Source organism: Acanthopagrus latus, chromosome 22 (assembly GCF_904848185.1).
Source record: "Acanthopagrus latus isolate v.2019 chromosome 22, fAcaLat1.1, whole genome shotgun sequence".
Lineage (NCBI taxonomy): Eukaryota > Metazoa > Chordata > Actinopteri > Spariformes > Sparidae > Acanthopagrus > Acanthopagrus latus.
This window is the reverse complement of record NC_051060.1, coordinates 6,651,585-6,668,705: the sequence shown is the minus strand read 5'-3', so window position 1 is coordinate 6,668,705 and position 17,121 is coordinate 6,651,585. Positions and strand designations below refer to the sequence as shown.

Here is a 17,121-nt window from a genome sequence, read left to right as displayed (position 1 = left end):
TACAGCACATCATCCCAAATGTTTTAAACAATGTTGTCTCCACTGCTACTTCCATGCCAGGGAAGTTGGCAAACAAGACTAAATTTAAGGTGAATACAATTCAGTGCTCGGGAGCTGTTAGCCACAACCTTATCAAAATTCACCTTCAACACACTAACAGTCACTATGAGGAAGTGGTGTACTCACCACATCAGATGCAGCATCTCTCTACTGACGCACCACACAAGCTCGGACAGATATGAACATGAGAGCACAGCATCCGAGGAGGAGAGAGACAGAGAATCATGGTGGTTGGGTTTACGTGGATGCGAGCAGCAGCGTGACAGTATTGCCTGGGACGTCAGCGGTACAGCAAACAAACCAGCAGTGAAGCAGGTTACACTTGGACTGATTGTTAAAACTGCCAAAGCTAAAATCAGGGTGTTACAGAGAAATGTTCTCTGGTTATAAGGGTGTCACAGCAGAGGAAGCTGGTTACTGGATACAGTTCAAATCAAGAAAAACATTGCAGGACTGGTGGTTTATCTGTCACCATGTACACCATCATCTTATCAGATCAAACTGTGAAATATTACAATAATTATGATCACATAACTCTTGTTGTATTTCTCTCACAATATCTCCATTTTCACCAGTGACTGAACATCAGAACCATGATGAGGCGACATTAATCTGCTCTGTGTGGACATATGAACCATGTAGACGCACAGTGAAGTGGCTGTTTGACAGTTATGATGTGGTTAAAGAAGTGAAGGCGTCACGGTCTCCTTGCTCTTCCTCTGTGATATTTCTGAGATCTGATTACATTTTCGCATCAAGGTTTAACTTGCCGTGACTGATGGTAACAAAGTTTCCATCAAGGCTTCAGCCCATGGGTGAGAATCCAAGTGAGAATATGTAGGCTCGCAAAACTTTTTGAGTTGTGTTCATCTGTTCGGGTGAGGAGACAAAAACAAAGCCAACATCGACAAAAACAGCAACAACAAAACCAGCGCTCATAATAACTGCTGTTGGAGAACTGAAGGTGAGAACATTCACAGGTTGAACTGTGCACCAGGATTTTCACTGCGGAAGCTCACAGTGACACATTTTGTCTTTCCAGGGAACAAAACACAGATGGAGGAAAACACTGTGAGTTTAGATCATACAAACTAGATACCAGCTGTTGAATGTGACTCCGGGAATTACACCAGTCGAGCTGAAATGAAGCGGAGAGATGATAGAGTGAGTCGTGTTAGAACTATCAGAAGATCAGGTGAGCTGGTGATGAATGAAAACACAGGAAAGATTCTTTGTTTTGCCTTTAAAGTTCACAGGCATGAAAAGTAATAGACAACTTTTCAACTTTCCCCCAAGCTCTCAGTGTTTCACTCTGGTGTTAGTGTTGCTGCTGCTTTCACAAACACAGCGGTAGCAGCCTGGCTACTGTCCAAACTACAAAAAAACAGTAGAGAAAAGCCCAACTGGACATAGAAAGCCTGATCTCAGTGCTGTGAAAAGACAGAGTAAAACAGTCAGTTGTACTGATAAATGGGCAAACACATACCAGTGAGGGAACAGACTTTGACACAACACCGGTGCTCGCCATCCTGTGTATGCCGTCCGTTCACTCTTGTCTCCCCTCGGTTTCTATCACTCTCCCTCTTCACTTTCTTTGCCTCCTCCATCAGCGAGGTTCTTTAGGGTTTCCTCAGTTGTTCCACTTCCAGAAAAAAAAAGTGCCTCCTCCTGTTTTGACAGTGCAATGGAGGACACACTACATCGGTACTGTTATTGGACCTTTGTTGTTATGTTTTTCTGCAGCAGTTACACTGTGCCTTTATGATTTACTTCAGGAGCAATAAAAATGTTGAAGCAAAACAAAAAAAAGCTGCCTATTGTCTAACATAAGAGGTAGAATCTCATACAGAATCTCATCTGGAACTTCAGCACAGATGATCTATAAAATATGAAAATTAAGTCCAGACTTTGCTTAGTGATGCAAAGTCAGAGTAAGGTTTGATACATGACACTTTAGATGTTTGTTTTTCTTAAGTTACTTCTGTGATCTAAATGTTTGTTAGACAGTGATAAGTGTTTCATGATGTTTTTTTTTATTAGAAGATCAGTGTCAGAGTGTGTTGCTGTAAAAAAAAGCCTTTGTGTCCAGCAGGGGGAGCAGCAGATTAAGTAATAGCACAATGGTAAAAGGAGCTGTGGTAACCAGTGGTGGAAGGAGTCCTCAGATCCTTTGATTAAGTCCAAGTACTAATGCCATATTGTGAAAAAACTTCGGTACAAGTAAAAGTCCTGCATCCAAAACGTTAGAGGGTAGAAAAATAGATAAAAAGTAGATAAAACTAAGAAAATGAAAAGTATTAGAAGTAAACTACTACCGAACCATCCATACAGTTTATTGGTGATATGGGAAAACTTCATACTAGGGAAGTTTTTTATCTAGTGTTTTTATTTGTTCATTTTACCTTGAACTAGCCGAGGAGTGCGATGTTAGCCCAGAGGGGCTGCTTTTCAAAACCTGGTGCCTACATTACCCAGAATGCAACTTAGCCACAGAGTGACTAATCACTGGAGACAGTTTATCAGATCACATGCAGCTTCCTGTTGAGCAACAAAATGATGAACTACCTTTTTCACACATGCAGCAGCACTCTCCAAGACCTGTAAACACACTTTAATGTGGGAAAATGGTGGAGTCACCCTTTAAATGTAGTACTGGACATTCTGTGGCTGTTTGAAATGTTAATAAGCAAAATATATGGAATATATAGCTTGATAAACTTGCTGTCAGGATCTTTAACGTGCATGTGTTGAGTTGTAGTGCACTGCTGTCTCGTCTCCTGTCATCGTTTACATGCAGTAATATTAACATCTAAATGTTTGTCAGGGTCATTTCTGACCAAACAGCAGCTCATGTCAGCCATCAGTGAAGGAGGGCATTAAAAGCTGATGTGGAGGGCAACAGCTGCAATGTGAGAGAAAAAATAGATCAAAGCCACAATAAAGTAACACTTCACCAATTCCAGGAAGTAGATTCAACAGCTCACTGTGAGGAGCTCACAGTTAGAGACTGACAAGTACAGGAGCAGAGAGTGAAGAGAGGCACGATGGTTGAATTCAGATGGATTAAAATGTCTTTATTTCTGATGCTGGTGCTTCACTTTACAGGTGAGGAAACATATGACATGTGTGTGACTGACAGACACATTTAAAAGATAATTTATCAATATGATTAATGGGACTTTATGACCTAATCTTCATTTAGGCAAGACAGTCAAGCAATAGTGAATTTGATGAATTCTGGGAAACTAAAGATGAGGCATATTTGCAACATATTTAAACCTAAGATGTCTTCAAACTGATACTAATAGTAATATTTTTATTTCTCTCTATTGTTTATGTTTTTGTCTCCTCTTCTCAGCAGCAGCAACCAGACAGTCTGTCTCCTCCTTCACTGTCAGAGTTGAAGATGACGTCACTTTGCCTTGTAACAATGTGATAGATGGTCAGAATAACTGTGACAGCACAACATGGCTCTTCAGTGGTCCAAGAAGCAGATCAGTAGTAGCGCTGGTTGTACATGGGCAGATTGGTGAAGATGTCAAAGCTAAAGACAGACTGAGTGTTACAGAGAAATGTTCTCTGGTTATAAAGAATGTCACAGTCGAGGATGTTGGACGTTATGATTGTCAGCAATACAAATTAGACAAACATCAAGGTCCAGACTCTGTGGTTCATCTGTCTGTTGTCTCCAGTGAGTATTTACATCATCATGTTTTCAGATCAAACTGTGAAACATTACAATAATTATGATTACAGTGATGAAGTTCATTTGACTCTTGTTGTCTTTCTCTCACAATATCTCCATCTTCACCAGTGACTGAACATCAGAACCATGATGAGGTGACATTAAACTGCTCTGTGTGGACACATGGACCATGTAGACACACAGTGAATTGGCTGTATGAGGGTAAAGAGGTGGATACAGATAACAGAGGTGTAACTACATCACAGTCTCCCTGCAACACCTCTGTGAGAGCTCCATCTTATCATCACATTTACAAGTCAGAGTTTAAATCTGTGCAGTGTTCAGTGACTGATGGTGACAAAGAGCAGCAGCTGTTTCCCTTCAGACTTCAGTCATCAGGAAAGAAACCAGGTGAGAATATGTTGATCTTCAAACTGATGTGAAGAATTACTGAAAATACGTGTTTATTTTAAGGATTTGAAGTTCTAATATTACATCAGAGACAACACTTATTTAATACTGAACAGTTTGTTGAGTTGTGTTTGTCTGTTCAGGTGAGACAACAACAACAACAACAACAACAACAACAACAACAGCTAAATTAACACCAATCACAGAGAAGAACTCAGGAGCAGGAACCACCACAACCGTTTCTGCAACCAATGATGCTTCAACAAAACCAATAGGTAGAGACTCAACATTTTTATAACGGTCTGTGTGAACTTTCTCTCCCTCTCTGTGTCTCTGTGTCTCTCTCTCTCTCTTCCCCTCCCCCTCTCACTCTAACAAACATAATGGAAATTGAAAAGAAGATTGAAGAATTTTCTCAACCGACAGCCCCAAACCCCCTTTCAATCTGACTTTTGTATTTCATCTTTGTCTTCTGTGGAGCTTTTAACCACATAGTGAATGCAACATGCAGTTGAAAGCTCTGGGAAGAATTAGGAAGTGGAGCTTGAGTTCAAGCAATTGGAGAAAGTTTTTGTACTGAAAGTGTTTGACTGCGGCTGAAACTATCAAATCAGCGATGATGAACAAACACTGTTGAAGGTCTCATGTCACGCTCTTTTGTTTTGGCTGAATGATTTTGAAGTGAACAGGAAGCTGCAGCCAACACGCTTCAAAAAGTTTCATTACGTTTTCAGATTGGCGGTGGCTGCTCATCATTCTGGCTGTGGTCTTAGTGGCACTTTCAGTAACTGTTGTGAAAGTCATCAGGAGGAAGAGAGCTGAAGGTGAGAGCTCGTGAAATTTTGTTTTTAAAACTGTATTTTTTTCTGCGGAAGCTAAAGTCAATTCTCCTTTTTGTCTTTCCAGAGAACAGATCACGGATGGGGGGCGGTGTTGTGAGTTTTTCTTGTTGCTCTCTATAAATTCTGATTCTGTGGCTGAGACAGAGCGAGATGGGGTATACAGACCGACTGTGTTGTGTTCAAACTGTCTGCGGCAGCAAAGGTCAAAAGGATGATGACAGAGATGAATCAACACTTCTATATGGAGGCCCATAGCGGCCATAGAGGGAAAGTATTATTATCGTTGATCCCATGATTTGTGTGCATGACACAAGAGTAAAAAATTGTGGAAAATGGCACACAGGGGTTTCATAACGTTAGGTAACTTGCACACCTCACCTGTTTGGTTCAGTCAACACTCTGCTGCGTTTGACTGGTCGGTGCAGTTTGTTGGTGCTGGTGTGAAAGCCGTCAGCTGAACCCTGTCACAGACCCAGAGCACTTGCAAAGGTGGGTCTCAGGAAGTGGACCAACCACAGGATTTTGATGTAGATGAAATTACATATAAATCCATCTGCTAACAGTTAATCGTTCCATAGTTACACGTGTGCACGTCAGCATCGTCTAGCAGCATGTTAAAGGAATAGTGCATTAATAGCCAGTTTTGAGGCTGTGCAGCCTTCTGCCTGAGGGGAAGGGAGTGAACAGTTGTTGTGCTGGGTGGGTGGGGGTCCGTTACACATTACATGACGCTCTGCTGAGTGTAAGATGCTTTTTGACTAAACTGTGTTTATTCAGGGACTGACCTCAACTCAGTCTTCTTCAGGAACCAGTCAGAGCACAGTGAGATCACACGCTACACCCTGTAACACCCTCTGAAATATAACTTTGTTTACAGCCTGTGCAGTCTTGAGGGTGTGAGAATGTGCAGTTTAGGGGAACAGTGAAGTCAGATGCACCAGAAATGAACACGAGTGTCAAACAAACGATCACAACAAAAGATCAGTTGAAAGTGACATAACGTGACATCCTTGAACAGTTGTTGTCTGTTGTCTTCTGTGTGTAGGCTGATGCTGAAGATGGTGTCCACTACGCCTCCGTCAGCTACACCAAGAACACTCACAGCAAAGCAAAGGTAAATTCGCATTTTGACACATTTATTGGTGTACGGCTGGAAATGTTAATGCTCCTTTGCAGTGTTGTCTTTGAAGGTGTTGTAGTATGTTGTCATCCTGCTGTTATATCTATATTGTGTTTTTTTTTCTGCCAGGTTCAGGGTAATAGTGATGATGAAGAAGGCGGTGATGTGACCTACACAACCGTGAAAGCTTCCTCCACTGATCCCAGCTGCCTCTATGCTACTGTCAAATAATGAAACAAACCAGGCTCATGTGATGAGATCTTTGTTAATATTTGTTAATGTCTTTAATGATCATTTTCAGGATCAATCATTGTATAAAGCTTCTTTTAGTGCAGGTGTAGTGGGTTGGCAGAATGTGAAAAGGAGAAGTGATGATTCGCTATACTGTATATATGGGTGGATGCTTAAAATGCACATTAGCATAATATCTGATATGATATGCTTGATGAACTTACTGTTGTGCACTATATTTTCTTTTTTTCATTTTTGTTGCTATTTTGTCATTCAATACGCAATAATTTGAATGCGTATGCTTTAAATATCCTTGTAATAAAGTATTCAAAGCAAACTGAACACTGTAGCCCTTGAATCTAACGTTAGCTAGCATACTACTTTGGACCTCCAGGTCTCACTGATGAATAGAAAACCTGTGTTGACTGTGTCTCCTCACTCATCCAGACCCGATTCACCTTCTTTTTTCTGTGAAACCACAAGACATTGCTGCAGCAACTTGTTGCACCACTCTACACAGCATTTTGTCTATGTCTGCTTCCCCATGAGGTCACGTGAGAGGGATAGGTGCCCTCTGTTTATTCAAAATCTGAGACAAAGCCGATGGTACATTCAGGTTCATATATATATATATATATATATATATATACAAGTAACAGTAAGTGATGGTGCATTCAGGTGCTGTCAGATTATTTATTTCTTGTGTTAAATGTGGGTCAGTGATGTGTAAGTTGTCAGTTAAAGTGTGTCAGAGTGACAGTTTGTTTGTGTTGTGTTTCACAGGTGGATCATGATGAAGATGAAGATGATGGTGTGGTGAAATATGAAAACTGTGGAGACACTTCTGCCTCTGTCAGACTCCACTGCAGAATTCAGAGCTGATTTCCTGCTTGTTGTTGAAGCTGCAGCAGCTTGAGCTCAGTTTCATGTCTCTGTGTGCAGAGGAACTCATTTTAGAGCTGTGTGTTCTGTAACGTGCCTCAGTCTGTACATCATGTGTTTGTTGAATGTCACCGTGTGTTGGTGTTACTGTATCTCCTCTCTGCTCTCTGTGGGATGATGGGAGTGGGTGTTCTCTGAGGGGCTTTATTCACTGAGGTCCAGGTATTCATGATACCTTTTTAAGGGTTAGACTGAATGCATTTGTTTTTATTCATCAATATGACAAATGTCTTTTCTGTGCCAAGCTCTCTGTGTTTTAGTCTGAGCTGGACTAACAGGCTGGAGTCAAACTGGTGGACGAGGAGTTTGACTCTTCAGCTGTTCATGTGTGCTGTAAACATCATGAATCCTGTCTGTTTTACATTAAAGTGTATTAAGACAAAAAGTTGGATTTGTGTAAATGTGTATCTCAACTAACAATCGTCAAATATCCATCGAATGTAAAAAATAAAATGTGACAAAATCTAACATCACACACAAATTCAACAGCAAACTGGCGTGTGGAAACAGACTGAAGTCATTACGAGGAAGTGGCTTCTTACTTATCACAGGAAGTAGATGCTGTGATCTTATTTAAAAATCAGCACATCAGAGGTGTTAAAGGTCCACACCCTCTTTACTCAAGTAAAAGTGATGAAGTACAGGCTCTGAAATATACTCGCACTTAAAAGGTAAAAAGTTTCAGTTTGAATGACATTTCTATGAAAAGCTAACTGAACCCAGAGAAATCTTTACACATCTACTCTGAGTTTTGACACCTTCATGTACTAACAGTGTCCTAATGGAAAGTGAATATTCTCTCCTATGAATGTCTTGACTCTACTAGTAGTAAACCTTCCCTCTGGTGGCTTGAACAGCTCTGTTCTCTCTGGACACTAAAATATGTCTTAACACAGATAGAAATGCAGCCAAAGTGAGCTGAGAATGTACAGAAATCTAATAACTCAGCTACTTTCAGAAGGTTTGGATGCACGTGACCACCTACTCTGACCTAAAATCATGTCAATACATTTCACACATCTTAAATGTCCAACTAGTCGTGTCTGCAGTGAGCATACAGCATGAACAATCTCCAGACCACAGGTGAAGTGTTGGAACTGTCCAGTTGAGCAACACATATTGTGGAGGCTTGATGCTGCTGTTGTACCCACATTCTCATCAAAACACTTCCCCTTCACTTCCCTGAGAGACACAAGCTCAGAGAAAGAGGGCAGAACCAACAGGCCTCAGACCACTAACATATGTGTGAAACACGTCAGTGTCACATATACACTGTGCTACTGGAAACAGTGTAAACTTGAGACTCAGTGTCTGTCATATATTTCTACAGCATTTGATTGACTCAGTGGATGGAGAAACACATTCCTTCACCGTGTAATCAGTAAAAATGGTGATGATTTTTCACAGTTCAAATATCGACAGAATAATAAATAGACAGAAACAACATAAAGACTAACTGCTTTAAGACCTCAACGACATTGATGCTACAATGAAAAGGTGAGAAATAAGACTGACAACCTAACAGGAAGTAACACCTTACTACTCGCAGGAACCGCTGTGTGCATCGTACACAAAAACCCAAGTTCAGAAACTCGTGCAGTTCGGAAGTTAAGAACATGAGATAGAGGAGAAGATCTATGGACTCATTCAGGTGGATTCAAATGTTTTTATCTCTGATTCTGCTGCTTCACGTCACAGGTAAGGAGGACAATGACATGTTTCTCACACACTGACAGACATGTCGTCAAATGAACACATGAGTCACATTTAAGCTGCCTTGTTGTGTTTGTCTCTCCTTGTTTCCTCGTCAGGAACTGTTCAGACCAAACCCTTTGCTGTCACACCTGGAGTTCAGGTCAATCTGCCTTGTGAAAATGTGACCGACACTGAGGACAGATGCAAACGTACAACCTGGATCTACACTCATTCAGGCAAATCAGTAACGCTGTTTGAAGAAGGGAAGATTCATAAAGACGCCAGCGTTAAATCAGACAGACTGACGCTTGATCCTGACTGCTCTCTGGTTATAAAGACGGTTACAGCTGAGGATGATGGTCGCTACAGCTGCAGACACTTCAAATCAGGAGAAGGACACGGTGAAGACACTCACTATGATCTGACTGTTGTCACGGGTGAGTATTACATTCTGAAGTTTTCAGCTCTGAAAGACTGTCTTGTTAGAACACAACACTGAAACACGACTATGATCTCAGCAATGAAGTTAGTTTTACTTGCTTTTACTTATAAACACACTGGTGGTGTGGCTGTATGAGCGTAAATGTTAGAATGCATATAGCACCCACTTAAAATGTCTGTGTCACCGCTTCGTCACGGAGAAACCTTGAGTTGTGATCTTAAAGGAACAGTTCACCATGAATTAAAATTCAGTCATTTCCTCACCGCCATGCTGATGCAAAGTGTGGTGGAGTTTTGTAGCCCACAGAACATTTCTGAAGCTTCACGGCAAAACAGCGTGTTAGTAATCTCCTGAACAACTGCATGGGGGTGAGTAGATAATGACTAAATTTTTCTTTTTTGTGTGTGAACTGTTCCTTTAGCTGAAGCCCTCTCATTTTTGTTAATATTTTGGAAATCTAAAGTTTTCGAGATGATTTAATTCTTCTGCGTAGTGTTGATGGAAGTTGTAAGATGGATGATGGTCATTTCTTTGTCCTCACTTGTCCAGGTGAGGCCACAAGAACAACCAGAGCCAAACCAGCGACAACACCAACAAGTAAATCGACCAGATCTACAGCAGCAGCAGCAGAAAGCACACCATCAGAGACAACCACAGCAGCATCTGCGATCTCTGATCGAAAACAAGGTGATCACACATGTCACATTCCTCTGTTTCCCTCAAACATTGCTGCTGCTCACCTCTCCATCCACAAGACAAATAAAAGAATCAAATAAAAGACATACGGTGCAGGTTAAGAACACATCACAGCTCATCATCACAACCCCACTGACAGCATTTCACCCGTCTTGATTCTCTCTCCAGCTTGGTGGTGGTTCGTCATTGTGGCCGTTGGTGTAGCAGCGCTCATGATAACTGTTGTTGCGCTCGTCAGGTGGAGCAGAACTGAAGGTGAGAACATTCACAGGTTGAACTTTGTACCAGGATTTTCACTGCGGAAACTCACAGTGACACATTTTGTCTTTTCAGGGAACAAAACACAGATGGAAGAAAACACGGTGAGATTCCATCATACAATCTATGTACCAGCTGTTGAATGTGACTCCTGGAATTACACCAGTCGAGCTGAAATGAAGTCGAGAGATCAAATCGTGAGTCATTTTAGAAAGATGTGTTACTGAGCAGCCATGCTGACTCCTCTGTGCAGGCTGACCCTGAAGATGGTGTTCACTACGCCTCCGTCAGCTTCACCAGGAAGACCGACAGTGAAGATCAGGTGAGCTGGTGATGAATGAAAACACTTCCTGGGTCAGAAACACAGGAAGGATTATTTATTTTACCTTTAAATTTCACAGGCTTCATACAGAAAAATGTTCTTACCACAAAAACGAGGGTTTATTCAGGAAAAGCCACAGAGACATTAGAGGAGGTCGAAGCCAGGAAACATGTATCATTCAGTCAACTAAATGGTGGGTTGACAATCACAGCTGAACGTGCAGCTCTGGAGTGTGTTGCTGCTGCTGCTGCACTGCACATTGTTCATGAAGCTCATGTGAAGTTCACCACAGGCTCGGACGCATGTGTGTCTCAAACTGCAGTACCCGACATAACCAGAGGGAAAATTAAGTCCAGACTTTGCTTAGAGATGCAAAGTCTAGATCTCTCTGTCAGAGTGAGGTTTGATACATAACACTTTAGATATATATTTTATTTTATTTTCAAAGACATACCTGCAATCCAAATTGTTTGTAAGTCTGTGTTCCTTCTTTTTAATGCTGTTTCATAAGTCATAATCAAGCATCCTGTTGTGTTCATGTGCTGCTGGACATAATGTTGCCTTCACTTGTATTATTCTGTGTCATTCAGTGTTGTGTAATTTATAGTTTGTCTTGTTTTATTATTATTTGCCAGATTCTGGGTAAAGATGATGATGATGATGAGAATGATGAAGATGATGAAGATGATGATGAAGCAGTGACCCACACCACTGTGAAAACCTCCTCTTGTTCTGCTGGAGCGTCTGCTGATCCCAGCAATCTGTACGCCACCATCAGCAAACCAAAGAAATAAGTCATCACGGCAGAGTTACAGCTCAATTTACTTCAAAGACAGTGATAAATGTTCTATGGTGTTTTCTTTTTTAAGATCAGTGTCAGGGTGTGTTGCTGTAAAAAGCCTTTGTGTCCAGCAGGGGGAGCAGCAGATTAAGTAATAGCACAATGGTAAAAGGAGCTGTGGTAACCAGTGGTGGAAGGAGTCCTCAGATCCTTTGATTAAGTCCAAGTACTAATGCCATATTGTGAAAAAAACTTCGGTACAAGTAAAAGTCCTGCATACAAAGCCTTACTGAGATAAACGTGAGAAATGATGGTTGTTTGTTTCTTTGTTTTTTTTTTGTTTTGTTTGTTTTTTGCCATTTTGTCACAATTTAAACATGGAATACTGTGTTTTTGACTCAACATGTCACTCATATTACTTTGGTGGACATTTGGGGATAAGAGAAGACTTTTCTTTTCTTTTTTTTTTTTTTTTTTACCTCCAACTAGCTGAGGAGTGCGATGTTAGACCAGAGGGCTGCTTGTGCCTACATTACCCACAATGCAACTAAGCCACTGAGTGACATCACTGGAGACAGTTTATCAGATCACATGCAGCTTCCTGTTGAGCAACAAAATGATGAACTACCTTTTTCACACATGCAGCAGCACTCTCCAAGACCTGTAAACACACTTTAATGTGGGAAAATGGTGGAGTCACCCTTTAAATGTAGTACTGGACATTCTGTGGCTGCTTGAAATGTTAATGAGCAAAATATGTGGAATATTCAGCTTAAATAATTTGCTGTCAGGATCTTTGACGTGCATGTGTTGAGTTGTAGTGCACTGCTGTCTCGTCTCCTGTCATCGTTTACATGCAGTAATATTAACATCTAAATGTTTGTCAGGGTCATTTCTGATGATTCATGTGAGAAAATGAATAAAAGAAACTAACAGAAATAGGGGACAACACTCAGCATGACTGAGTCACAGAAAGAGGAAATAGTTGAAACCACGGTGGTCCAGTTTCCTCTTATTCCAGGTAGGTGCAGGTCAGTGTGAGCCACACAGCAGCTCATGTCAGCCATCAGTGACGGAGGACGTCAAAAGCTGATGCGGTCGGCAACAGCTGCAGAGAAAAAAATAGATGAAAGCCACAAAAAAGAAGTGGCACTTTATTGATTAGAGGAAGTAGATTCAACAGCTCTCTGTGAGGAGCTCACAGTTAGAGACTCACAAGTACAGGAGCAGAGAGAGAAGAGAGGCACGATGGTTGAATTCAGATGGATTAAAATGTCTTTATTTCTGATGCTGGTGCTTCACTTTACAGGTGAGGAAACATATGACATGTGTGTGACTGACAGACACATTTAAAAGATAATTTATCAATATGATTAATGGGACTTTATGACCTAATCTTCATTTAGGCAAGACAGTCAAGCAATAGTGAATTTGATGAATTCTGGGAAACTAAAGATGAGGCATATTTGCAACACTATTGAATCTAAGATGTCTTCAAACTGACACTAATAGTCATATTTTTATTTCTCTCTATTGTTTATGTTTTTGTCTCCTCTTCTCAGCTGCCGCAACCAGACAGTCTGTCTCCTCCTTCACTGTCAGAGTTGAAGATGACGTCACTTTGCCTTGTAACAATGTGATAGATGGTCAGAATAACTGTGACAGCACAACATGGCTCTTCATTGGTTCAAGAAGCAGATCAGCAGTAGAGCTGGTCATACATGGACAGATTCATGGACATGCAAAAGCTAAATCAGACAGACTGAGTGTTACAGAGAAATGTTCTCTGGTTATAAAGAATGTCACAGTCGAGGATGTTGGACGTTATGATTGTCAGCAGTATGAATATAGAGGAGCTCCAAATAGTTCTCCAGACTCTGAGGTTTATCTGTCTGTTGTCTCCAGTGAGTATTTACATCATCGTGTTTTCAGATCAAACTGTGAAATATTACAATAATTATGATCACAGTGATGAAGTTCATTTGACTCTTGTTGTCTTTCTCTCACAATATCTCCATCTTCACCAGTGACTGAACATCAGAACCATGATGAGGTGACATTAAACTGCTCTGTGTGGACACATGGACCATGTAGACACACAGTGAATTGGCTGTATGAGGGTAAAGAGGTGGTGAAAGTTAAACAAGAAGTGAAGACATCACAGTCTCTCTGTTCTGCCTCTGTGAGAGCTCCATCTTATCATTACATTTACAAGTCAGAGTTTAAATCTGTGCAGTGTTCAGTGACTGATGGTGACAAAGAGCAGCAGCTGTTTCCCTTCAGACTTCAGTCATCAGGAAAGAAACCAGGTGAGAATATGTTGATCTTCAAACTGATGTGAAGAATTACAGAACATGTTTGTTTATTTTAAGGATTTGAAGTTCTAATATTACATCACAACATAAGTTTAGTATTAAACAGTTAGTTGAGTTGAGTTGTGTTTGTGTGTTCAGGTGAGGGGATAGTGACAACAACAACAACAACAACAACAACAACAACAACAACAACAACAACAACAACAACAACAACAACAAAACCACTACCACCAACCAATGATGCTTCAACCAAACAAATAGGTAGTGACTCAGCATTTTATATCTGTCTGTTTGTACTCTCTCTCTCTTGCTGTCACACTCACTAGTTCTTCTGTGGAGCTTTTAACCACATACTGAATGCAACATGCAGTTGAAAGCTCTGGGAAGAATTAGTAAGTGGAGCTTCAGTTAAATCAATTAGAGGAAATTTTTGTACTGAAAGTGTTTGACTGTGGCTGAAACTATCAAATCAGCGATGATGAACAAACACTATTGAAGGTCTCATGTAATTCCTTTATGTTCAAATATGTTCCTCAAATATTTTCATTATGTTTCCAGATTGGCGGTGGCTGCTCATCATTCTGGCTGTGGTCCTAGTGGCACTTTCAATCATTGTTGTGAAAGTCATCAGGAGGAAGAGAGCTGAGGGTGAGAGCTCATTAATCTTCTTTAGACAAAATGTTTAAATAAAAGTGTATTTCCTCTGTAGAAGCTAAAGTCAGTTCTCCTTTTCGTCTTTCCAGAGAGCAAATCACAGATGGAGGACGATGTTGTGAGTTTAAAATGGTTCTTCACTATAGATTCTGATTCTCTAGCAGAAATATAACACATAGATGAAAACCAAGCAGCATGTTAAAGGACTAGTGCATCAAAAGCTGCATGTGGTCGCAGCAGTGCAGAGGACAGACTTTATGTCAGGGAGTTCATAAGCCTCACAAGAAGCTGCACTTCAGCCTCGTTGTTCTGGTGTGCTGGGTGGGTGGGGGTCCGTTACGCATACATGACGCTCTGCTTCCACACCTGCTGACATAACTGTCCTCAGAGGAAGGGAGGCTGCTGGTGGCTAGTTTTTGTGCAGATTCAACCACTTGTTGCAACACCTTCCTGTCAGCAGCAGAGCAGTTCCCATATCATACAGTGACGGAGGACGTCAGTAAGCTCTCCACCATACACTGGTAAAAAGAGGTGAGAACAGCAGGGCTCAGGCCAGCCCGCTTCAGCCTCCTAAAAAAAAAAAGTACAGGCGTCGGCGGACCATGTCTATTTGAAGGCAAAGATGCTTAAATCTGCTGTGGAGTGTGGTTTCCTGATGTGGGTCATGATGATGTTCTAATGAAGCAGGATGACAATAAACTTTCAAATCAACAAGTCACCTGAGTTAACTTTTCTCCTCCTGTTTCACCAAAATGCAACAATAATATCCCATATTGGATATCCTCCTGTTGGATATATTCCCTCTGTCCAGACGAAATTCAATGAACTACAGCGTGAAAACACCCTTAGATGAACTCATACTGAGACATTTCAACATATAATGGTCTCTATATTGCTCAACAAGATGCTGTAATGTTTGTGTTATTCACAATCACACGTTGACACAGTTGGTCTCTGTGTGTCAACTTATATCCTGTGCACAATCTTACTAAAACCAGGGAATGAATTGTATCTGGTGTGCAACCTGTAGTATATTCGACACTCATGTAGTTAAACATGGCCACAACATATATACAGTTTACTGTTAGCATACACTCAAGGGTCCGTACATTCTCGACACACTGGAGTTGTAGATTTGAAGATGTTTTCTACACTCACACTACCTGTCCCTGAATCTTGTGCAGATGTACTGCAGATGCTGTATTGAGTGTGAGATGCTTTTTGACCAAACTGTGTTTATTCAGGGACTGACCTCAACTCAGTCTTCTTCTGGAACCAGTCAGAGCACAGTGAGATCACACGCTACACCCTGTAACACCCTCTGAAATATAACTGTGTTTACAGCCTGTGCAGTCTTGAGGGTATGAGAATGTGCAGTTTAGGGGAAAAGGGAAGTCAAATGCACGCACACGAGCGTCAAACAAACGATCACAACAAAAGATCAGTTAAAAGTAACATGACGTGACATCCTTGAAAAGTAAGACAGGATTTAAATCTACTTCATACTGAGCAGCCGTGTTGTCTTCTGTGTGTAGGCTGATGCTGAAGATGGTGTCCACTACGCCTCCGTCAGCTACAACAAGAACACTCACAGCAAAGCAAAGGTAAATTTGCATTTTGACACATTTATTGGTGTACGGCTGGAAATGTTATTGCTCCTTTGCAGTGTTGTCTTTGAAGGTGTTGTAGTATGTTGTCATCCTGCTGTTATATCTATATTGTGGTTTTTTTTCTGCCAGGTTCAGGGTAATAGTGATGATGAAGAAGGTGGTGATGTGACCTACACAATCGTGAAAGCTTCCTCCACTGATCCCAGCTGCCTCTATGCTACTGTCAAATAATGAAACAAACCAGGCTCATGTGATGAGATCTTTGTTCTCTGTTAATGTCTTTAATGATCATGTTTCTTCTCATAGTGCGGGTGTAGTGGGTTAACATGTGTCAGAGTATATAATGTATATATAGATGGATGCTTAAAATGTACATTTGCATAATATGTGATACAATTTGCTTGATGAACTGCCTGTTGTGCACTATAGTTTTTCCATTATTGTTGCTACTTTGTTATTTAATATGCAATCAGTTGAATGTGTATGCTTTAAATATCCTTGGATGAAAGTATTCAAAGCAAACTGAAAGGAGTTGGGATGAGACATGATTTATATTAGAAAAACATAAATGATGATAGTTGGAAAGTAGCCTGTATGGCTAAATCTGGCACATTTAGACATTTAGACATGTTAATTTGTACCCATAGATGAATTTAGCCCTGGTGGAAGAAGTATCAAAAAAATGGTGTAAAAATACTCAAGTAAACGTCTTAGAAGTAAAAAGTTTCAACAACAGCACTGACTGTTAAGATAAAATGGCCTCTGCCAGTGTGATATTACTATATATTATACCAGTTGAATATTTTGCTGAGGCATTGAGCAGCATTTTCATGTTCTTGGTAAATCAACCTATATTTCATACTGTTGAGTGATTTAATTTAATGAGTTACAATGTATTGTATATTATTTACACATTATAGTTTTTCAAAATTAATCTGCAGAGTTTAACCCGCAATTTACATTTATTCTTAAATGCCGAATGCATTTCATTTGATTTGTATGTAATGTAATACATTTTTAAATTATTTTAAATTTAAAATAGTTAATTGGTAAAACT

The 17,121-nt window shown here is 40.5% G+C and overlaps 3 protein-coding genes across 3 annotated transcripts; all 3 read left to right on the top strand.

Moving 5' to 3' along the window:
- The first annotated feature begins 165 nt into the window (after positions 1-165).
- On the top strand, positions 166-7,654 carry LOC119012984. Its single transcript, XM_037087266.1, has 9 exons — positions 166-346; positions 947-1,024; positions 3,419-3,751; positions 3,875-4,156; positions 4,300-4,431; positions 4,891-4,980; positions 5,063-5,091; positions 6,044-6,112; positions 6,248-7,654. Exons 1-9 carry the CDS (start codon positions 166-168, stop codon positions 6,347-6,349), a joined length of 1,296 nt encoding a protein of 431 aa, XP_036943161.1. The 3' UTR covers positions 6,350-7,654.
- A 1,208-nt stretch (positions 7,655-8,862) lies between these two features.
- On the top strand, positions 8,863-11,796 carry LOC119012566. The gene is made up of 7 exons (XM_037086522.1): positions 8,863-8,989; positions 9,103-9,423; positions 9,978-10,115; positions 10,293-10,379; positions 10,458-10,486; positions 10,636-10,704; positions 11,340-11,796. Exons 1-7 carry the CDS (start codon positions 8,929-8,931, stop codon positions 11,496-11,498), a joined length of 864 nt encoding a protein of 287 aa, XP_036942417.1. The 5' UTR covers positions 8,863-8,928; the 3' UTR covers positions 11,499-11,796.
- Positions 11,797-12,417: 621 nt separating this feature from the next.
- Positions 12,418-17,031, top strand: LOC119012565. The gene is made up of 8 exons (XM_037086520.1): positions 12,418-12,794; positions 13,048-13,389; positions 13,513-13,794; positions 13,939-14,061; positions 14,359-14,448; positions 14,544-14,572; positions 15,990-16,058; positions 16,194-17,031. Exons 1-8 carry the CDS (start codon positions 12,734-12,736, stop codon positions 16,293-16,295), a joined length of 1,098 nt encoding a protein of 365 aa, XP_036942415.1. The 5' UTR covers positions 12,418-12,733; the 3' UTR covers positions 16,296-17,031.
- The last annotated feature ends 90 nt before the right edge of the window (positions 17,032-17,121 follow it).

Coding starts and splice junctions, on each gene's coding strand:
- LOC119012984 (XM_037087266.1), top strand. CDS start 166: ATGAGGAAGTGGTGTACTCACCACATCAGATGCAGCATCTCTCTACTG. Junction 347..946: donor TATTGCCTGGGACGTCAGCG/GTACAGCAAACA, acceptor TCGGGTGAGGAG/ACAAAAACAAAGCCAACATC. Junction 4,981..5,062: donor CAGGAGGAAGAGAGCTGAAG/GTGAGAGCTCGT, acceptor TTGTCTTTCCAG/AGAACAGATCACGGATGGGG.
- LOC119012566 (XM_037086522.1), top strand. CDS start 8,929: ATGGACTCATTCAGGTGGATTCAAATGTTTTTATCTCTGATTCTGCTG. Junction 10,380..10,457: donor CAGGTGGAGCAGAACTGAAG/GTGAGAACATTC, acceptor TTGTCTTTTCAG/GGAACAAAACACAGATGGAA. Junction 10,705..11,339: donor AGACCGACAGTGAAGATCAG/GTGAGCTGGTGA, acceptor ATTATTTGCCAG/ATTCTGGGTAAAGATGATGA.
- LOC119012565 (XM_037086520.1), top strand. CDS start 12,734: ATGGTTGAATTCAGATGGATTAAAATGTCTTTATTTCTGATGCTGGTG. Junction 13,795..13,938: donor GTCATCAGGAAAGAAACCAG/GTGAGAATATGT, acceptor TTGTGTGTTCAG/GTGAGGGGATAGTGACAACA. Junction 16,059..16,193: donor ACACTCACAGCAAAGCAAAG/GTAAATTTGCAT, acceptor TTTTTCTGCCAG/GTTCAGGGTAATAGTGATGA.